This window comes from Panonychus citri, unplaced genomic scaffold (assembly GCF_014898815.1).
Source record: "Panonychus citri isolate SS breed McGregor unplaced genomic scaffold, ASM1489881v1 Contig00136, whole genome shotgun sequence".
Taxonomy (NCBI): Eukaryota; Metazoa; Arthropoda; class Arachnida; order Trombidiformes; family Tetranychidae; genus Panonychus; species Panonychus citri.
The window spans coordinates 389,160-410,827 of record NW_026515541.1 but is presented as its reverse complement, the minus strand read 5'-3'; the positions used below and the strand labels follow the sequence as shown (position 1 = coordinate 410,827).

The following is a 21,668-nucleotide window of genomic DNA, read 5'->3' as shown; positions in this document are numbered from 1 at the left end:
AATAATTTTTTTCTTTTTGGCGCGTAAATCAAATTCTTTTCAAATTCGAATTGTCGATTTGCTTTCGATTTAATGAACTTGATTTAAATCCACAGGTTTCTAAAATAAAAAATTGATTGTACATTCAATTGAGTTTATAACAAGTCGAAAAAATATAATGAATTAAATTCACTAAACGTTAGGAAATTGGATTAATTGATTAATTGATTGATTGGTTGATTGATTGATTGATTGATTGATTATGATTTGTATTTTGATGGCCACAGGGATTCAAAAGTTTTCGGGATCATTTTGATCATATCTGTCGTGGTCATGGTTCGACCTAATTGTTCAAAAGTTAGTCGATTGCATTTACGAGTGAAAAGACAAGCAGCAAATGCGGCAACTAAACATGGATTTAGTTGATTTCTGTTGATTGCTGAGTTGGAAATGAGTTTATTTGAATGACTCCAGAAAGAAAAGGTTCCTAATGAGCCAACAAGTAAATCACCTTGTCCACCACATCGACGATTAGAACCAAATTGATCACAGATAATCAGCTTATTACCATCGGAGATGAAATCACATTTACCTTTTCGGATAATTGTTACATTTCCCAATCTAGAAGACATTTCTTTCACTCTTTCACCAGGTAAGATACGTTCTTGATCAGTTAAATCACGACCAAAAATTAAACTATGAAGACGAGAAAATTCAATGGCATTAGGAGTTAAAATGGCTTTACGATAATCCTTAATTAGGTAGATTGATCTACTTAAAAAATACAAAGAATCAGCATCCAAAAGAAGAGGTAAATCACATTCACGAGCTTTTCCAATTAGAGATAAAATTGTCTCGGCAATTGAATCATCACGACCTAAAATTAAAACAAAATCAATTGTTAGAACATAGAAATCAAAACTAAATGAATGATAATCATGACAGTTGATCAATGATCAGTTTACTAACCTAAACCAGGTCCAATTATAAGAGCGTGAAGTCTACTCATGTATTGAGATATTGTAGCGATACAATTTGCAGAATCTAAAATTGGAATAACAATTAACTCTGGTGAATAAGATTTAATTGGTCCTGAAGAATCGGAAGTACAAAAAACATAAACCAAATCGGCTCCTGATTTAAGGCCTGCGATGGAAGCGTAATAAGGAGCACCAGTGAATTCCTTGCACCCACCGATCACCCCGATTCGACCCGATTGACCTTTATGGTGGAATTCAGATAAATCGGGAATGACCGAAGGGAAAACACTTTCAATTAACTTGGAATCATCCATGATTAGCAACAATTAGAAAAACAAAATCCAAAAGTGAAGGGAAATCAACACAGAAAAAGTAAACAAAAACACTTTGCAAAAGAAGCGGTAAAATCCAAACTGGAAACAATTAAAATGATAATAGAATTAAATTTAAATTGTTCTCATTTGATGAGGCAAATTAAAACACTTAAATCGTAAGAATAAATTAATTTATCGTCAAAATTTGTGTCTATTTGAGTGACTGATATGAACGGAAGAGAAAGAAAATTTTGTACAATCAACTGATTCCAAACTTGTAGCAATTAATCAGTTGATGAAGTGATTAAAAGAAGATGATTAATTTAACCCAAAATTCTGTCAAATAATCCCTTTCTTGGAGGTCTTCTTAACCAGGATAATCTATTAACTCGTAATCCAAGAATAGCTGGTGATCGATTGGAATCATTATGATTAGTTAATTGTCCAGAGTGATCGTGATTAATTGTACCTTCGTTGTTCAATCGCTTGGGATGAAGATAAGAATAATTTGGTTGATAGTTAACTGGATGAGGTGGATGATCAACATGATGAAAAGGTGCTAATTGTCCATAGTATTTCCTAATTGCTCCACCAGAACCAGAGTAATTAGGGAAATTAATTCCGTGAGTGGAAGCCAAATATTGGAATGGAATCTTTTTGTAAACAATTTGATCGCCAACGGAATTAGCGGCTTGATTAGGAAATCCCATTCCATAGTAATCACAGTTAATTGTTCCAATCCAACTGAGGCCAGTTATTAAGAAGATTATAATCTAAAATAATTAGGAATGAGAAATAAAATTCAGTTGATTAAATTGCTTCCAATTGATTGGAAATTAACTTACCTTAAGTTTCATCTTCTTCGTTTGTGATGTTCAGTTGAAATGAATTGGGAATCAAATTAAAAACGGAAATTATTGTTAATAGTTAGAAGATAATTTAAAAATAAGCTTGGGTTTTCCATCGTTAATTATATATAACAATTAATCTCTAATGATGGAAAAATGTGATTACTTTGATTGTTACAATTTCTTTTGTGATTAATGATCGCACTTCCTGTTCATTACAACGAAAGACTCAAAGGGGAATTAATTTCGCGCGATTGTCATTAAATTATTCTCGCTAATAGTCACTAATTTACTTAATTTCTAATGGTGTAATTGATCAGTAAATTGATTCGATTGACTAATTAAACTTTTCTCAAGTTTAAATAACAAAACCAAAAGTTGCGGTTTTAGTTTTTCTGACAGTTGAAAGGGTTAAGTTGACATGAGAAAAAATTGTTTACTTTTGTAAGTGAATCGATTTGTGATTTATTTAATTGTCACTCCAGATTCTACAGTAAGTACTTCTAATTATCTTCAACAATTAGTGTTTTTACTATTCTATGGATTAGAAATTGTCTCTAATCAACTAATCATGTACTTTTTTTCTTCTCTCTCTCATATGTGTGATTTCTTATTCTTTTCTCAACAAATGTCAATCTCTTTTCTATGGGTAGATCGGGTTTTCGTTTAATTTCACTCATTAAATTGATTCGATCGATTAAATTTCATATTCTCCAGTGGATTATGGATGGATATTGTTCTGAGATCGTCAAACATGTTTACCTTTCGGACATAATGGCCGCAAGTTCACCGACAAGTATAACTCGTTACAACATCAAGCATATAATCACTTGCAACATAAAACCAATTAGTGAACCTTTGGTGTCGAGTTACCTGTGGATCGATTCGGAGGATATGCCGAGACAAGATTTAATTTCCTTCTTCGAAATTACCTATTCTTTTATCGAAAAAGCAGTCGAAAAGAAGGAGAATGTTCTTGTCCACTGTATCGCCGGAATTTCTCGATCAGCGACCATTGTAACTGCTTATTTGATGAAGAAATTAAGAAAACCCGCTGAAGAATGTATTGAATTGGTTCGTAAAGAAAGATCGATTGTCGATCCAAATGAAGGATTTCGAAGACAATTAAAACTCTACGAAACTATGGGCTACAAGATCAACGTTCTCAACAAGGATTATCGTCTAATCGTTTTAGATCAATTAGCCAGTAGATTGTCGAGAAGACACTTTATCCATGATACCGAGACTTCCAATGCTGTTCACGAAATTGTTCATTCCTATTTTACCAAATTATCGTCGACTGATCAACTTTTCAAAGCGAAAGTTGTTTACAAATGTAAAAAATGTCGAATCAAATTGTTCACCGAAATTCATGTCATTTCGGATAATCTGGTTAATTGTAAATCGCTTTACATTGAACCTCAACCTTGGATGCAAAGTATGTTAACTGAATTAACGGTTAGTGATATTAATTGTCCTTCGTGTTTAAAAAAAATCGGATGTTTTGATGTTTCCGGAATCGATTGTGATTCCAAATGTACAACCCACACAAGCATCAGACCAGCATTTAAAATCAATGTCAACGATATTGATGTTGACAATTTAGCTCTTCCATCAACTGTATTCATAAGTCAAGCTCATTAAGATGATCAGTTGATAGTTAATTATTTGATATTGACATTTTTAATTGTGTAGTTTAATAAATAATATAAATTGTTCAAGTTAAATAATAATAATAAAAAAAAGCTTTCATATTTTCTTATGGCACATTAAAAGACTAGCTAATTGATTAATCAAAATTAATTGTACACATCAAGGTGATGATGGCGAAAATTTTGACGATTAAAATAATTGAATAATAAGTGATTAGCATTTGGGGTTATTTGAATGCCAATCTAAGCGGTTTAGATTATGGCGATTAGCTTATTGTGGTTGGTAAAGTTTTTTTTTTGTTTGGCTCAATTGTTATTACTTTTTAAGTAGAGATAATTGTTGGTCGATTGGTTTATTGATTAAAGTTCTTGGTGGTGATTTTTAGGGTGAGAAGGATTATCACCGATTTGTTGAGAATCCTCAGTGTCACTGATATATTGCTCATCGCCGACATAATGTGTCGGTGAGATTAGAAGTGGAGATGCGCTGAGAGCGCGAAGATCACGGGGTGAAAAGTGTTGCGACCATTCGGGATTCGGGTGTTTATCGTACATAATTGGAAGAAATTCATCAATAGGCAAAAGTTTTTCCAAAGGTTTACTATTAATTAAACGTTCTGCTCCACGTTGGGTTAAAATGTAACCAATTGTCCAGTAAGAATAATTCGGTAAAATGAGGCCATTAATTGCGGTTTGAGTAAATTTCTCATCAGTCTGAGCTTTTCTTCCAAGGTAAATTAGATCAGTTCCACCGAATGATTCTTCGTATTTTTTAATCGCTCCAAGTAAAGCTTTAAATCGAGGTCGGAAAGATCTCTCAAAACGAACATCATCTTCTAAAATAACGACGAACTTATGATTTTTCTTGATCATATCTTTCCAAATATCATAATGTGATAGAAAACAACCAATTTCACCAAAGGTCATCGGTCGTTTATGATAAGGGTCCTCATAATCAGGTAGAAATTTGATTCCTCGCTTCTTCAAATATTCCTCATTGATCAGTTTACCATCAACCGCAGGCCAAAAGGTTGCATTTATACCGAGAATATCCATTCGCTTGGACATTGCCTCTTTCCTTTCAGTTCGACGGTCCAAGTTTATTACATAAACTTCATCGACACCAAGTCGATCTTTTTTCGGTATCTCCACGAAATGAGCAAGTGATGGTGACAAGGGAAAAGACGCATCTTCAATCGTCGCTTCCAACTGAAGGTCAATTAATTCCTGATCGAATCGACTAAGCTCGACAATTTCTACGGCAGGCATAATGTATCCCCAAAGCTCCTCGTTGCTGATGAACATCGACATGTTGTTCAATTTAGCCGACAAAGCGAAAGCAATTATATCATCATAAGGTGTACTGTTGCTTAAATGGGTCGCGTTGAATGTTAATTGTGCTGTTGCTGGAATTCCCATATCGATTAAGATGCATGAGTGTATCATTGGAACCTCGAAAATGCCAAGTTTAGTTCGATCCAGTATTGGCATGTAATCGTCAGTTCTCAAATAATATCCTCTTTTATTCATTCCAGCCCAGTAATTGGAATAAGTTCCAAGTGAATATAACATGGGAGCAATTAACGATTTTTCCGCAGAAACCAAATGACTTAAAGTTCCAGTATTGACCAGAACAACATCCGAATCCATTAGAAGGAGAAAATCAGCCCAATTGGATGAAGCCTGAGCGATTGCAGTTGTCTTAAGTTTAATAATCTTATCGAAACGTCCAGTAGCCCAATAGTCAACATCTTCCAATGGGTCATCTTTTGAGTCCAAATAATTGTAATTGATCAACACTTCATGATAGAAAGGGCGATTTATCCGAATCCAAGATTTCAAGATATTCAAAGTAACCAAATTTCGCAGGTATCTCTCATCCTTACGATCGTAGATTGATCTCAAAATTTCAGGATAAATATCGAAATTAATTGATAATCTAGTTCGATTCTTGGGATAATCTTGATTCTCAAGAGAGCTCAATGTGAATGGTAATATATTAGATTTAGCGTATGCATGAATTGACAGGACAATTTCAACGGTTGGTTTTAATTTGATTTGATCACAATGATTTGATGGCAGCAGAACTAATGTCACCAGGACAATTAAAACGAGAGATTGTTGGTTAACCATTTCAACAATTGAAACTCGAATAAAGAAAAAAGATTCAGAAATAAAACAAAATTAAAACAACAAAGAGAAATTAAAATAAGCAAAAAATTCACAAGGAAATTTTAACCATAAGAAATGTTAGCACAATTGACGACGAACATCAAATTGATCGACCCAATGTGGTTCATCCGCTGATTGGGAAGATAATTAACAATCAAAAATTAAAACTTATCATTAATCCTTCTAGTTAATTGTCATGGTTTTAAGAGAAACAAGATAAACAATCAATTCGATGAGTGAAAATACCGAGACAGAGAAAGAGAAAGAAATGTTTCCATGGAAACGGTAAACAAAAATCTCTTTGCCGATGTTGTTTTGATTCTTAATTCAATTGTTTCATCTTAATTTTATTTCTATTATTTTATGTTAATTATAATTTAATTGTTCTCTTGTTGCTAATTAAGGCTGTCGCTTGATCGGGACTTTGAATTTCTTTCAGATTATTTGAAAATCGCTTTTAAAAGCCAATTTTTATTTTCTACCTTGTGGATTAACTTTGATTCTTAGACTTTTTTTGTCTTTTCATTTGTTTACAAGATTAATTGTCATTCTAATTGTTTAATTAGTCCATTTTTCACTTTCTATTTATTGGTTAATTGCTTCTCAATCTACCGATGGCTCCTAAATATAAATTCCAAGAAGGTTTGTATAACCTTCATTTTATTTATTTTTTCTTTGTGTTGATTATGTTTTTTTTTGTTTTTTCTTTTCAACTCATTGACTATTCATTTCTTAGGTGAAAGAGTCCTCTGTTTCCATGGTCCGATTCTTTATGAAGCTAAGGTTCGTTAATTCTGGTTAATTAATGTCCGTTAATGTAATAACTAAGTTTTTTCTCTAATCTCTTTGTGTGTCTAGTGTGTTCAAATACAAGCAAAGGATAAGAATGTCAAGTATTTTGTCCATTATCAAGGTTGGAATAAAAGGTAAATTGATTTTCTCTTCTCTTCATCTCTTCATTTAACCCAATTTACTTATTCTGATTTGATTTTGCTTCTTTTTCGCATTTCTAGTTGGGATGAATGGGTTCCCGAAAGTCGAGTCCTAAAATACAACGAAGCCAATGTACAAAAACAAAAGGAAATCCAACAAGCCCAAGCGTATGTGTTTATCATTTGATTGGAAATTTAGATTAGAATTGAAACTGATCTTATTTTCTTGATCGATTTAGTGCCGCAAAACCAAAGGGTAAAAGTCGTAAGAGAACCAGCGGAGATAAAGAGGCCACGAGTACACCGAAAATTGAGAAAAGTGGTAAACCCAAATCAGGAACAACTCCAGGAGGTCCTTTGGTTACAACTCCAATCGAAACTAAAGAAGTCGGAGAAAAAGAAACTGGTGGTAAAAAACGTCGAACCAAAGTTGACCAGACTACCGAAGATCTTCAGAATCTTCCGGAAGTGAGAATTTTCATTCCTGAAGAGTTGAAAAAAGTTCTCAAAGAAGATTGGGAAACAATAAACAAGAATAACAAATTGGTTCTAATTCCAGCACAAAAATCGGTTGACGATATTCTAGAAGAATATGTCAATTTCAAAAAGAAAGAATTAACACTGACCCCACCCAAAATAAGCGTATTCTTCGAGATAACCAACGGAATTCGTGAATATTTCAATATAATTCTTGGAACTTTACTTCTGTACAAACCTGAACGAGAACAATTTGATCAAGTGAGAAAAGATGGAGAAGATGAAATTCTCCCCTCATCAATTTACGGTTTCGTCCATTTGATTAGACTTTTCAGTAAGTAGAAATTCAGAGATTTAATTCCCAATCAAAAATCGGTAAGGTGGAGCTTCGATAATTAAGAGTTTTCGATTAATTGATCAATTAGCTCCACCCCGAAGTAATCCTTAAACTCTACCCGAAAATCTAATCACAATAATTAATTCTCTCTCCAATTTTCCAGCGAAATTTGGTAATTTATTTGCTCACTCACATTCTGATGAGAAAACAATCCAAGTATTGATTCCACAGTTCGACGATTTCCTCAGGTAAATATCAAAAAGCAAAAATCAAAAGAAATCAACTACAACAAAAAGAGAAAAAAAAAATCAATCAAATTATTTAAAACTATTCTATTCTTATTATTTCGCAGCTATTGTGCCAAAAATGTCACCAATTATTACTCCAAAGATGAATATGCCTCATCATCTGTAACCGAATCTCCCAAAAAATGATAACTCATATTTTCTTATCGATTTCAATCAAAGTGAAGAACTAAAAATATCAATTTAGTTCTTCACTTTGAATAATAAATAAAATCGACCCTTTCTAATCCAAAGTAAATCAATTCTCTCAATAACTTATTCAGATTCTCCTGGTTACACCTATGGAAGCAAAAATATGCTCTATGTGAGGCTCGAACTCACAACCTCGGCATCACTACGCTAAATACTGCTTATAAGTACCGCGCGCTAACCAATTGCGCCAATAGAGCAATTTACTAGAAAATTCAAAATTTTTACCTAATCGTGCGTTGCATCATCTTAATTCGAACGGGAATTTGACTGTTCAAATTGACCTGGATTCGAATAATATTCAGTTTCTATCATTAAATATGATGTCTATGTGGCTCTTGATTACCAGAATTATGGTAATATCGCTAAATTGTCGTTTAAATTTGGGAAAATTTGTTGATTTGGTGAGGCCATTAGTTTGTTGGTTCCCGTTAGAGTTGAAATTGTTGATTGTTTGCAATTTAAGTTGCAAAAACTAAATTGTTACTTTTAAGGTGTTAACCTAATAGATTGTTGTTGGTGGCGCTGTTGATCATTTCTTGGGTTGGCTAATCAATTGAAAGGTTGTTCAAGTTTTTTGGTTAACATTTTGTTTCTAATTGTGATTAATATATTGTTGAGTCGAGTTTAATCTTAATTGTTTGAGTGGTTAATCCTCCGTCCATGGTGTTCATTTCTTTGGTTGTTTTAATTGTTGTTTAATTTATTGACACTTGTTCTCGATTGTTTCATTTCAATTTATTGATCATAATTTTTGTTGATTGTTGGGTAAACTTTTTCGCAAATTGTTTCTTTATTGTGATTAGACCAAGGATTGTCTTGTGTTATTTTGCCCACTGCTCATTATCAACTAATCAAAGTGCCAATTTGTTGATTGTTGTGTCAAAAACGGAAATAATGTTTCGTCATGTTGATTGTTTGGACACCAGCGATTTGTTTTTATCGACAAAAGTAAATCTTCAATTGACCGGTTGAAACCATTGGATTGACCAATCAACCTAATTACCAGCATCAGAATATCAATTTCAATAGAAAAGTTAAATTCGATTAACGAAATTAAACTGATATTTTGAAGATTAATTAGCTTTCATCTAGTAGATTGGACATCTAACCAAAGAGTATCCAAAATGTCGTGCATTGATCACGCTCTTTCGAGGATGTTCACCAAGATCGGTCGTAACATCGGTCGTCATCCAGGTTATTATCTTGTGATTCCTATTTTCGTGTCCATCATATTTGCCACTGGATTTCAACAGATGAGATATGAAGATGACCCCGAATACCTTTTCAGTCCAACCGACGGAGCATCGAAACACGAACGGGCGGTGATCGATAATCTATTCCCAATGAACTACAGTCGAAACTTTAACCTTGGTCGGATAACACACAAAGGTCGTTTCGGTCGGGTGATCGCTATTGCCAAGGATGAGAGTAATGTCCTTACTAAAAGTGTCTTCGATGAGATTGTACAATTGGATCGATTGATTAAAAACATGACCATTAAATTTGACGATGATCCGTATACATATGAAGATCTTTGTGCCCGATCGGAAGGCAAATGCTTCGAGAACGATATTCTTGACTTTGTACCTCGAATTGAAGACATTGAGAGTCACAAGTTTTGGCTCAAATATCCGTTGTGGGTAAACACGGACATATACAAGGCCTACTTTTTCCCCGCTTATTTGGGCGGAGTGGCCCGAGATTCAAACGATCTCATCGAAAATGCCAAAGCAATAAACCTAATGTACTGGTTGGATATCAGTCAGAAACACGGCGATGAAAAAGCGGCCATTTGGGAGGACAATTTCCTCAAACGGGTGTCTAACCTTTCGTTCAAACACATTAATGTGGCTCGATTTGTGTCCACTACACTTCGAGATGAATTAGAATCAAACACCAAAAGTTTGGTGCCTTTCTTTTCAATCACGGTAATAATCATGCTCGTGTTTTCCGTCGGAACCTGTATGATGTCCGATTGGGTCAGGTCGAAACCCTGGTTAGGACTTTTGGGCTGCGTCTCCGCTGGACTTGGAGTTCTAACCGCTTTCGGAATATGTTTCTACTTACGCGTCGATATGATTGGTATTAATCTTGCAGCGCCTTTTCTCATGTTGGGTAAGTTAATTGGAAGAAAAATCAACAACAACAATTAAGAAAATAATGTAAACCAAAGATTAAGAAATTAGATAGAAAAACAAAAGAAATATAAACTTTTCTTTCTCATATCGAGTGTCGTTTCCATTGGAAACCGAAACTGTGAGAAAACAAATTAATCCTTTCGATGATTAATTGTTAATCACATAGAATTTAGATTAGATTTAATTTCTTCCAACCCCAAAGTTAATCTCTTTCCTCTCTCCCTCTTATTAGGCTAACAATTTAACAAAAGTTTTAATTGTTTTCCTAACGATGAATAATTTAAATTGTGATTTTCTCATTTCATTGATCTCAATTAAACTGATTGTGAATTCGTTGTTGTTATTATGTTATTTGGTTGACAATTTAGGTTTACTCTTAATCGAGAGATTGATTAACTTTGATTGTTTTTTTTTTCATCATCTACATCAATTAGTTAATTGTCTAAATTGTTGTAACCCTTAACTCGAGTGTGTGTTGATCAATTGTCAAGGTAAGGTCATAATAGATGAGGAAACAAAAGTTGATTACAATTCTGTTTTTTTTCTCCATCTATTTAATTCAATTGATATCAAATTGTCTCTCGTTTTGTGATGTCAACAATTAACCAACAATCAATTTCTAACCAAATCTCTCATCACTTGAAACAATCAAACAATTTAACTTGTTTAATGGTTTGTCTGGACAACTCATTTCCAATTAGAATGAAAATTTTTCCTAAATACCAACAATTAATCAAATCTAACATTGATCTTCAGTTAATACAATTAAATGTTTTCATCAAACAAAATTATCAATTGTTACACAATTTACGTTACAATGGATTTGAATTGTTCAAACAATTCATCAACAAACTAATCAACTACCAAGTTTTAACAATTAAAGTTAATCATCGAGTTAATTGCAAATACTATAATATATTATTACTCTTGTTTATCAATCGATTCAGTTTCTCACTAATTAATGGAAGTTAATTGTTGCTGTGCTTCATTTATCTTTTAAATTGATTGTTAATAAAGAGGCTGATCGAAATTAGTGAATCCAAATAACCATAATTATCAAATAATCACCGAAATCAGAGAAACTTGATCGAAACAATTAAATTCAGTTGAATAATCTTATTGCTCGTCTTTGGATTCAACAAAACTTTTGGTCGATTTCAAGTTCGAAGTGAAAAGTTTTTTTCTCATTTTCTCTCCTGTTGAAAACACGATTAGCACTTAAAAAGCTCTTAAATCTAATTAATGCGAAAGTGAATTAGTTAGTTAACTGATTGCTGGTGAAAAAAACAACAACAACAATCGAGAAAGTGAGAAAAAATTGTTGTAACAATTAAGAGAGAAGCATGGAAATTAACCTTCGCGAAAGAGTTTGAGAAACCAGAGAGTGAGGATAATGTTCGGTGGGAGGTGGAAAATTTCAGGGAGAAAGTTCATTGATGCGATGAATTTGTCCTCCGAATCGACACCGGATTCATGGTGTAATTAATTATCTTTGCAAGAGATCATCCGGCTTAAGACTTAATTATAACCCTGAAAGAATCAAAAGTGACCTTTGATTTTTCACTAATCATCTTTTTCTGTGTGTTAATTTCACCCTCTTTCCCCAAATTGTTGATACAACAATTAACTGTCCATCAACAGATTAACAATTAGTCTATTGTCGTCTCAAGTGTCAATCATCATTAAATTTCCAATTTCTATTTTAATTGTCCTTTTAAAATTAGTTCAGAAAGTTAATTCAGTTTGGTTGTTCTGTGTGTTTTTATTTGATTAACTTTTTATTTTATTTTATTAGTTTAAAACAATTAAACTAATCGTTTGATTTGAATGATTTTGTTCAATATTTAGTAAATCAAAGTTACCCTAATTTAAGTGTTACAATTAATTTGATTGTAATTGAAGCGATAATCAATAAATTGTGAATGTGTCTCTTGATTGTTGTTGTTGATTAACTTTTCATTTCTAATCAAATGAAAATTTTGAGAAATATTAATAAAAAAAAAAGTTTCTTCAACTGAGATTAACTTTAATTATCTTCATTGAATTAATATACATTATTCACAATTAAGTTCCGGGATAGCCTTGTTTACTTAATGAACTGTTTAATATTACTAATAATAATGATAAACAACAATTAGTTTAATCATGATCAATGAGAGACACAAACAGTTGAATGAAAAAAAAGTAGCCCATTAAAGTAATATAAAGAAAGTGAAAGTTATCATTATCATGTTAAACAATTTACAATCAAAATGTTAATCATGAATGAGATATGATATTGCATGTAACCCAGAATCATCATCATCATCATCATCATCATCATCCTCATCCTCGTCATCATCCTCGTCATCATAAATCCTTTTCCGGTTAAACGAAATGAAGGAAAAAAAATTCGAGAAAAAAAAACTTGACCAACCAGTTCTAACGATATTGTTTACATGTTAATCTTAATCATTTCATTCAGCAATCAGGAACTTAATCATCTTAATCATCATCGTCTTCCTCAGTTTGGAGTCACAAATCAAGAGTAAATTGTAGTTCGTCACTGACCAGATCGGCGAAATCGTCTCATTTCAAGATTAGGTCACTAACGGGTCACTCGCTTTTCGATGTCACTCTTTATCCATTTCCAATCGTAATCGATATTAATTATTAATCAGCTAATCAGCTGATTGTTACCTTATTAAGTGTTGAAATTTTCTCACAATTTACCTTTAGTTTGTATGGAAAGTTTTTCACTTTTAATTTAGATCTTCAATTAAACTAATTTGATCGTTATTTTGAAGTAAATCTCATTTCCGAATTGATAATTTAATTGTTGACACAATTGTTGAATTAACAATTTTTGCTCAGTTTCAGGATTAGAGGATTTGATTAAATCTCATCGTTGATTGTTGTTGATTGTTGTTTCTTAAAATTGAATCATCTTAATTTGATTCAGTTGAAATTTCATAAACAATTAACATTTGATTGTTATTTTATCAAATAATGGTTATGGTTGACAAATTGTTATTCTGGTTTGTTGATTGTTGGAACTTAAATCATTTAATGATTAACAAATCAAATTATTTTTATTGTTATTAGCACACAATTTGTTAATTGTTGTTAATTTACTGAAATTCAACTTTTCATCAAGTTGCTTTTTATCATTATAATCAAAAAGGACACGAGGTTAAGTTTTTATTTAAACTTTAAACAATTAACTTTGATCATCATTTTTGGTGATTAATTGTTGGCCTTGATTGTTACGGATAAAAATACATTGAAAATCAATGAAAATCATTTATTGGTTGACCTTTAGGTTAATTGAAGGTCAACTACTATAAGAAACCAGGTTATTTACAAAGGTAAATTGTAATTGTGATCAATGAGTTAATTGTGGTTAAAATTAACTCTCACCAAAATCAGTTAATCAAGTTAATAAGTTAATCATTGATTAGTTTACTTACTAGTAAATGTTGATTGTTGATTGTTGATTGTCAATCAATACAAATCGCAGGCTAATCTTGGCAACTGATTATATTGATTAACCTAAATTGTTTAGCCAATTTGATTAATTGATCAGAGTTACAAATGTAAACAATTAAAGATAAACTTTACAATCTAAAAATAATCAATTGATTGTTAAATAACAATATGATTAAAATAAACTTAATCAACTACCGGTTAATATGAATCCTTTTATATTTATTTAATCACGATTTATGATTAACTAATCAATCAAAAAAATGTCTCAAGTAATTGTTGATTAAGCTACAAACAGTACTTGATGAAATAAATTGTTGCAATCAAATCAACGAGCAGATTAAATTGTTACCTTTCATATTTGTTGATTGTTAATCATCACAAGTTGATTGGATAAATTTTGTGATTTTGAAATTTAAATTGTTAGTTCGTGGTATCCAGTTGATCACACCAAGAGATAATTAATCAACAACAATTTGATGATTAACCAGGAAAGGTAAACAATTTACTTGATTAGTTAAAAGGAAACAGATTAGTGAGGATCAAATTGATTATCACACTGATTTAGATTAAGATTGTAATGATTAAGGTAAACAAATATCATCTTTAACCTTTATTGATTTGATTGATTTAGTTAACTAACTGATTGATATTTGTCTAAATTGAGGACAAGCCTTAATTGTGTTGATCAAATTTAATCATGATTAACTTTCACTTTCACTTTTTATAAATAATATTTATTGATTGTGATGATCAAGATAATAAAAAAACATTAGGCTTAATTGTTGAAAGATATAGTTAATTGTGTTAATGGTTGACAACAAAAAATGGTCTTGAAAATTGGTTACAATTAAAATTGACTGTGATGATTAGTTAATTGTATGTTAATGGTAATTTTTGCTGACACTTTGAATCTAAATTGTTATTACAATTAAAACTTTTTGTCAAAATTTCTTCCAGTTGATTAAATAGCAATTGACCAAATTGTTGTTTTACGTCGTTGATTAAAATTGAGATTTAGATTGTGAGTCTTGATTGTCAGGAAGTGAAAGTTAATCACTCTCGAAACTTTTTTCTTAATCATCTTCATTAGCTTGATATAACTATGATTACTTAATTGTTGGTGATGATTAATAAGGAAAAGGCCTTCAAAACCTTTGATTTTGACCTTTTCATTGTTGTAATTAAATTGTTGATTGTCATTAATTCCGGAAGTGGTTTAATCGACTTTGAAATAATCAATGAAACAAATTAAAACCATAAAATTGCTCATCTTAATCATTATCATCAACATTGAATATAAATTACAATTTAATTGCCAATTTAAAGTCGATTGTAATGTAAATAGTGATTACAACAATTACTAAATTGTTTACCCCTTTTTGATTGTTTGTGTGTGCTTGTGATTACAATTGCAAATTATTCACAATTTGTTTAAAACTTTAATTGTTAACTGTTTTATAAAGGAATCAGGATTCAACATGAAACAATTAACTTTCTTAATCACTTTCAATGATTCATTGTCAATAACAATTAAATAAACATGTAAATACAAAGCTTGAATATGTTGATTAACAAGTTACAATTGTTTTTCATTTTGTTGATTGTTACATTTGTTGTTAGCAAAAAATAAGCCACAATCAGCAACAATTTACAAACAATCAACACGAAACTTTAAATCCTAATAACGTGTAGGGAAAAAAAAGATCAAACCATCCCAACAATTAGTAAATTGTTACAGTTACTTTCTCACCAAAAACAAACTAATTTAATTCCAGGGTAATTACATATTTAAGTTTTCTGGATCTGCTTGTTTAATTGACTTAATTGTTCAAGTTAATCATGAAGGTAATCATGAAATGTGATGCATGAAAATATCAACAATTTAAAAAAAAACCTCAAAAATTGACTCGAGTCTAGAAATCAAATCAACTAATTACATATCTATGAATTAGTTTGTTGATTTGTAATCAGTTGATTGCGTGCTAATCAATTTCATCTTTTTAAATCAATCAATGAAACTAATCACTTTCACCATGGTGTTGATTAATCAATGGTTAACAATTAAATTGTCAAAAAACCTTGAAAAAAGTTTTTCAATTAGTCGTTGGCATATTAACACTTTACCGGATTAACCAGTTGATTTAAATTTAGTTAACAACAATTTATCCTCTTCACACTAATCTATCAATTGGTAATCATTTACAAAACTTCATTATATAATAAATTTTAATTGTACAATTAACTTTTATCCTTAACTGATTAGGACCAATTTTCACCATGAACTTGATGATTATGAAAAAGTCTTGGTTTTTTTTAATTTGATTCACTCAACAATTAGTAAATCTATTGATAGGAACTCATATCTTTTGAAATCTGATTGATCTGATTAACATCAATTTAATGTTGTTTGTTGATTGTTTCATGATGATGATTAAGATTAAGATGCAGGTAGTGATGATAATCAAGTTAAATTTTGTCATTTAATTGAAAAAAATGTAACTTTGATTAAGGAAGTTGATTAAATCTGTGAATACGAAACAAGGTCAGTCCAAGATTAAAGTTTCGAATTCGGAATTTTCAATTTTTCTTCCGGTCAATCGTCAGTAGCACGCTGGTCATCATCACGAATATTAATTCAATTAAAATCTTCTCTAATTAATCAGAAGCAAAGAAAATAATTTCCAACAATTAAAAACCCAAATTCTACCAAGTATCGCCATCTAGAGAGTAATTAACTAATTTCGCTGTTGATTGTTACTCAATTTCTACGAAAATTTTTTAATTGTTACCTTTACCTGAAATCTAAGTAAGTTGATTAACTTTAATTTATTCTAATTGTCACCATGATTAGGTGACGATTTGATTGTCGTCATATTAATTTCAAAACTATTAATATTTTTGATTGGATTTCGATTGTTTTTTTTTGTTCAGATTTTGATTGTTGTTGTTGTTGATTTTTAATTGATTATCAATTGGATTGTTAATTGTGATTATACAGGTCACTAGAAAGTCTACAATTTAAAGTACGTTGATTTAATTGATCACTCGATCACCCGTAACGTATTATTAACCCACCAACAATTTACCTCCAATTAAAGTTTTCACTTTTTCACTTTGATCTCAATTCAATTTAATTATATAATTAGTCTCGAATTGTCCTTCTTAATTGTTGATAGTAAGAACAACAATTTAATTATTCAGCCTTGTTCTCAATAATTGATTGTCTTTTGAAAATATTTAATCAATTTATTAATTAATCATCAACGATATTAATTGGACTGAAATTTTTCAACAATTAAAAACAATAGAAAGATGAAAAATTAAGTTGCAATTTAAGATCAATTTTAATTGTTGTTATTATTTTTTTCCCTCGATTCTAATCAGCATATTTGATTGGTAATTAAACTTAAAAATGAGGCAATTAAGGAAGTGTTTTAATCTAATTGTCAAAGTTTAACTCATCAAAAATTCATTTGATTGTTACCATATTGGTTCAAACTAAATTGTTTACAATTAACTTGATTGATTGTTTGAATTGTATTATTATTATTATTGCAAAAATCATCGTAATCAACTGATTTTATTATTAATTGTTAATCGGTTGTTGATCATTTTCACTGCTAATGATCATGAAATGTTACAATTAATTGTGATAAGGGTTAATTGTATTTATTGGTCACAAGTTGAATGATTAGTTAATTGTGATGATGAAAAAATTGCTGCTAATTATTAATAGCAAAAAAAAGTTGACAATTTAATATGAGACCATTAAATTATTATAATAATTTTGATTAAATGTCAACTGATTGTTGTTTTTTTATTGATTAATTTTCAAATAAAATTCATTTTAATTGTTGACAAAATTAACTATCCAACTGATTGTGTGTTAATTACATTGTATCGTTCCTTAATTGTTACCATTGTATTTTAATTTACTATTATTGTTTTTAATTGGAAACACGATTAACCTTAAAAACAATGATTAATTTATTGATTATTAAATTGTTACCTTAGCTCGAGATCATGATCACAATTAAACAGCATTTTTATTGATTGTTAATAACAATCAACTAAACAACTTGATAGTAATCAATACCTATGATCTAAACTGTTGATTAACTACAATTAACTTTGATGAGACTGATAATAATTTAAATTGATGAGAGTTATCAATAAATTAATATAATGTTGATAACAACAAATCGGATTTACGGAAGTATAATGATTAATTAATTTCTCTAAGGTATTTGCCTTTTTTTTCATGATTAACCAGCAATTAATGAATAGACTAATCAAATTGAGGTCAGATTTAGGTAATCAGGAAGAAATTAAGATAACAATTAGCACATAATTATGATGAATAACAATCAACGGTCTAAACAGTATTGAAGAAATAATCAAATTAGCAAACACCCTTAATTACATTGACTAATTGTAGTAATTTACTCTTAATTAGGGGTTGGTATGGATGACGCTTTCGTATTGTTGGCCTCGTGGAGACGGACTAATCCCGATTTACCGATCGCTGAACGATTGGCCGAAACTTATTCAGAATCAGCAGTTTCGATCACAATTACATCATTAACTAATTTCATCTCATTTTTGATCGGCACTTACACACCTTTCCCATCGGTAATTATACAATTAAACAATTCGAGTGTCAATTTTATCGCTAATTGTTGTTAATCAACAGGTCAGAATATTTTGTATCTACACTGCGGTCGCCGTGTTGACCACATACATTTTCCATGTGACCTTTTTCGGAGCTTGTATGGTTTACTTTGGACGGGCTGAGAAACGCAATCTCCACGGACTGTTACTGATTCCGGTGATGCCCAAATCGTTAGCGAGTAAGTTGTTTGTCGATGATTAACTAATTGTGAATCTAATTTGTTGTTTTTTTTTTATTTTTCGCGATTAAAGAGGATAAAGGATATTTGTTCCGTCTCTTGTGTACCGGCGGTCGAAATGAAGATGACCCTGATAATAAAGAAGATAATAAGGAGCACATGATGATGATCTTTTTCCGTGAAAATGTTGCCAATGCGTTGAATCGAGGAGCGGTCAAAGTACTGGTCATCTTCGTCTTTTTGATCTATTTGTCTATCGGTATTTATGGTTGTACCCAAGTGAAGGAAGGTCTTGATCGCCGAAAGTTATCTCGTGATGATTCATATTCTGTCGACTTTTATGACTACGAAGATCGCTTTTTCCGTGAATATCCTTATCGAATTCAGGTTGTCATTAATGACACTCTTAACTACGCCGATCCAAGGGACCAGGAGAAGGTTGAATCGGTTCTGTCCAAATTTGAATCTTCGACTTATGTTGGTAACCGATCGATGACTGAATCTTGGCTTCGATCTTACCTTGAATTTCTGAACCAAGAGGACAGTTTCCTCTTTTTACAAGCACTGAATGTCTCCGAAAAGGGCGATTTCTATCGTGGACTTCGAGATGTTTTCCTCAAATTCCCGATGACGGAAGCGTTTAGAAACGATGTTGTCTTTAATGAAGATGGAACTGAGATCATCGCTTCTCGTTTCATGATCCAAACTCACAACATTAAAGACGCGAACATGGAGAAAGAGATGTTGATTGAACTTCGACAATTGGCCTCATCGGCTCCTCTTAATGTCACAATTTTTCATCAACTGTTTATCTTTTTCGATCAGTTCATTTTAGTTCGAGAAATTTCACTTCAAACAATCACCGTTGCCGCGATCGTCATGATGGCCATTTCAATGTTATTTATTCCGTCGCTTTCATGTGCCATTTGGGTCGCATTTTCAATCATATCAATCGAGGTCGGTGTCATCGGATACATGACACTTTGGGACGTTAATTTGGATTCGATATCAATGATCAATCTAATCATGTGCATCGGATTCTCGGTTGATTTCTCAGCTCATATTTCGTACGCGTACATTTCGTGCGGAGAGGAAACTGCCGCTGAACGGGTTCGATCGTCACTCTACTCATTGGGCTTACCCATTTTCCAAGGAAGTGTGTCCACAATTCTGGGTATCATCGCTTTGGCCTTCGCACCTTCATACGTTTTCCTTGTTTTCTTTAAGACCGTTTTCTTGGTGATGCTTTTCGGTGCCACTCATGGTGTCCTTTTGCTTCCGGTTCTCCTTTCAATAACTGACCTTTGCCGTCCATCTTCTAAACGGGACAAATCATTAGCTTCTGGTACACTGAATCAATCGTATCCTGGTTTAGATTTGACTGGTGTTCCACATCCATTTTTAATTCCCGATAAAACGTTTGATGGTAAAAAGATAACGGCTTCCGTTAATCCGATTTTTATCCCTCGGCCAAGTTTGACTGGCGGAATAGTTGGTGCAACTGGTCTGTCCCCTGCAGGTTCGGCGATTGTTGATGAAGATTCAGGCGCTGGTTCAAAAAGTTCAGCAAGTTCAGAAAAATCTGTAGGAGGACCTGGTGATCTCGATTATGGCCTAGGTACTTCGGGAGAGGATTGTTCAGAGGGTTCATGGGGCAAGGGCGGTAAATCCTCGTCCATTTCATCGGACTCAGGTCACAATAAAACCAAAGGTAAACAATCTGGTCAAATGGTTGTAACCTCGAGTGAAACTTGTACCAACCTTTCATCGGGTTTGGTTAATCACTCGACGAAAGTTGCAACAAACGTACAAAGACATTTGTACACTCGATGGCCACCAAGTGGACTGAATCGTGGTGAAGATCATGTTAATCACGGTTATGTCAGTGATTCCGGTGAGATTGACAATTACGACCCACCCTTACCGGTAATGTCACACATTCAGGGTCACCTTTCATCTGATCAACAATTTAATCGATCAACAATCAATAGATTATCAGCTTACCATGAATCATCACCTTCAGCTGATAATCATCGTAGTAAATCAAACGGTTGGCCAAAACAATTGATTACCAACCAACAATTGACCAAAGGAACAATTAATCTTAATAAATCAATGGATGATAATAGTTTCCTTTCATCATCTGAAAGGCAGCAAATTAAACATCGGTCTGGAACCGGTTCAAGGGAATTAATTAACTCTAATCACTATACAACCAATCAAACTAATCAATCATCAAGATCAATGATTAAACCTCGAAACAAAACAATTAACGATAAGGACAAATTTAGCAGATCAAATATTAAACATGATAAATTGTCTCCCAATGAAACTAAATAAGGAAACAATTAATACTTTAATTACTTGGTCAACTTAATTGGACATTTTGACAAAAGTTGATTAAAAAATTGGCTACTTCTTAATCATCATCATCACAATCATCTTCATCTTCATAATCAATTAATAATCATTTACATTTACATAGGAATAATAATCAAAAGGAAAATATTATTGGAATCAAATTGTTACGATTACAATTATAAAAAAATTAGAGTTCAATTGTTAATCTAATGTCTCAATCAATCATATCAATTCATAATATAATCAACATAAGTTGAGTGATAATCAGTTGGACTAATTTTGAATATTTTTTACGGTGGCACAATTAATCAATTTAATTGTAAATGGTTAAATGATAATCTATTAATCAAATACTAAATTGTAACTCCAAATCAAATATTTCAAATTGTTATATATTATTTTGTCTGACAATTTATTTTTTTGCCGATTAAAGTGCCAATTGAAGAGACTCATAAAAAAAACACTCAAACTAATTATCTAGTAATTTTCAATTCGTTTCAAAAATTTATTTCATCATTTAATTGTAAATTTAAGAAATCAAATTACATCAGAAAATCCCAAAAGTTGATCAACTTTATCAAATTTTTTTTTCCAAACTCGAACATTGAACTGAATTATTATCAATTTAGATGCGATGGTTCACAATTCAGCTAATCAGATCAA

General features: G+C 31.7%; 6 protein-coding genes and 1 non-coding gene across 7 annotated transcripts; 3 read left to right on the top strand and 4 right to left on the bottom strand.

Annotated features, from left to right (window-relative positions):
• Window positions 1–50: 50 nt before the first annotated feature.
• On the bottom strand, window positions 51–1,273 carry LOC128392643 (ATP-dependent (S)-NAD(P)H-hydrate dehydratase-like). Its single transcript, XM_053352696.1, has 2 exons — window positions 949–1,273; window positions 51–856 (listed from the first exon to the last, which is right to left on the bottom strand). Exons 1-2 carry the CDS (start codon window positions 1,271–1,273, stop codon window positions 240–242), a joined length of 942 nt encoding a protein of 313 aa, XP_053208671.1. The 3' UTR covers window positions 51–239.
• A 322-nt stretch (window positions 1,274–1,595) lies between these two features.
• On the bottom strand, window positions 1,596–2,258 carry LOC128392646 (uncharacterized). The gene is made up of 2 exons (XM_053352700.1): window positions 2,119–2,258; window positions 1,596–2,046 (listed from the first exon to the last, which is right to left on the bottom strand). The coding sequence occupies exons 1-2, from the start codon at window positions 2,128–2,130 to the stop codon at window positions 1,597–1,599; spliced, it is 462 nt and encodes a 153-aa protein (XP_053208675.1). The 5' UTR covers window positions 2,131–2,258; the 3' UTR covers window position 1,596.
• A 237-nt stretch (window positions 2,259–2,495) lies between these two features.
• LOC128392644 (dual specificity protein phosphatase 12-like) lies at window positions 2,496–3,896 on the top strand. The gene is made up of 2 exons (XM_053352698.1): window positions 2,496–2,614; window positions 2,775–3,896. Exon 2 carries the CDS (start codon window positions 2,845–2,847, stop codon window positions 3,763–3,765), a length of 921 nt encoding a protein of 306 aa, XP_053208673.1. The 5' UTR covers window positions 2,496–2,614; window positions 2,775–2,844; the 3' UTR covers window positions 3,766–3,896.
• LOC128392636 (glycosyltransferase 25 family member-like) lies at window positions 3,782–6,169 on the bottom strand. The gene has a single exon (XM_053352690.1). It carries the CDS (start codon window positions 5,904–5,906, stop codon window positions 4,134–4,136), a length of 1,773 nt encoding a protein of 590 aa, XP_053208665.1. The 5' UTR covers window positions 5,907–6,169; the 3' UTR covers window positions 3,782–4,133.
• A 129-nt stretch (window positions 6,170–6,298) lies between these two features.
• Window positions 6,299–8,234, top strand: LOC128392642 (mortality factor 4-like protein 1). The gene is made up of 7 exons (XM_053352695.1): window positions 6,299–6,587; window positions 6,682–6,728; window positions 6,804–6,871; window positions 6,959–7,045; window positions 7,117–7,688; window positions 7,855–7,939; window positions 8,044–8,234. The coding sequence occupies exons 1-7, from the start codon at window positions 6,560–6,562 to the stop codon at window positions 8,123–8,125; spliced, it is 969 nt and encodes a 322-aa protein (XP_053208670.1). The 5' UTR covers window positions 6,299–6,559; the 3' UTR covers window positions 8,126–8,234.
• A 58-nt stretch (window positions 8,235–8,292) lies between these two features.
• On the bottom strand, window positions 8,293–8,385 carry Trnai-uau (transfer RNA isoleucine (anticodon UAU)). The gene is given in 2 exon segments: window positions 8,293–8,328; window positions 8,348–8,385. It is a non-coding gene; the product is annotated as a tRNA-Ile (tRNA).
• Window positions 8,386–8,644: 259 nt separating this feature from the next.
• On the top strand, window positions 8,645–21,474 carry LOC128392628 (patched domain-containing protein 3-like). The gene is made up of 4 exons (XM_053352678.1): window positions 8,645–10,303; window positions 18,251–18,426; window positions 18,488–18,644; window positions 18,718–21,474. Exons 1-4 carry the CDS (start codon window positions 9,313–9,315, stop codon window positions 20,982–20,984), a joined length of 3,591 nt encoding a protein of 1,196 aa, XP_053208653.1. The 5' UTR covers window positions 8,645–9,312; the 3' UTR covers window positions 20,985–21,474.
• The last annotated feature ends 194 nt before the right edge of the window (window positions 21,475–21,668 follow it).

Excerpts from the sequence above, each read along its gene's own strand:
- LOC128392643 (XM_053352696.1), bottom strand. The coding sequence starts at position 1,273 with ATGGATGATTCCAAGTTAATTGAAAGTGTTTTCCCTTCGGTCATTCCC. Across the intron at positions 857-948 it reads TATAATTGGACCTGGTTTAG|GTCGTGATGATTCAATTGCC; the intron begins GTTAGTAAACTG and ends TTTTAATTTTAG.
- LOC128392644 (XM_053352698.1), top strand. The coding sequence starts at position 2,845 with ATGGATGGATATTGTTCTGAGATCGTCAAACATGTTTACCTTTCGGAC.
- LOC128392636 (XM_053352690.1), bottom strand. The coding sequence starts at position 5,906 with ATGGTTAACCAACAATCTCTCGTTTTAATTGTCCTGGTGACATTAGTT.
- LOC128392642 (XM_053352695.1), top strand. The coding sequence starts at position 6,560 with ATGGCTCCTAAATATAAATTCCAAGAAG. Across the intron at positions 6,588-6,681 it reads TAAATATAAATTCCAAGAAG|GTGAAAGAGTCCTCTGTTTC; the intron begins GTTTGTATAACC and ends TTCATTTCTTAG. Across the intron at positions 7,940-8,043 it reads CAGTTCGACGATTTCCTCAG|CTATTGTGCCAAAAATGTCA; the intron begins GTAAATATCAAA and ends ATTATTTCGCAG.
- LOC128392628 (XM_053352678.1), top strand. The coding sequence starts at position 9,313 with ATGTCGTGCATTGATCACGCTCTTTCGAGGATGTTCACCAAGATCGGT. Across the intron at positions 18,427-18,487 it reads CTTACACACCTTTCCCATCG|GTCAGAATATTTTGTATCTA; the intron begins GTAATTATACAA and ends GTTAATCAACAG. Across the intron at positions 18,645-18,717 it reads GATGCCCAAATCGTTAGCGA|AGGATAAAGGATATTTGTTC; the intron begins GTAAGTTGTTTG and ends TCGCGATTAAAG.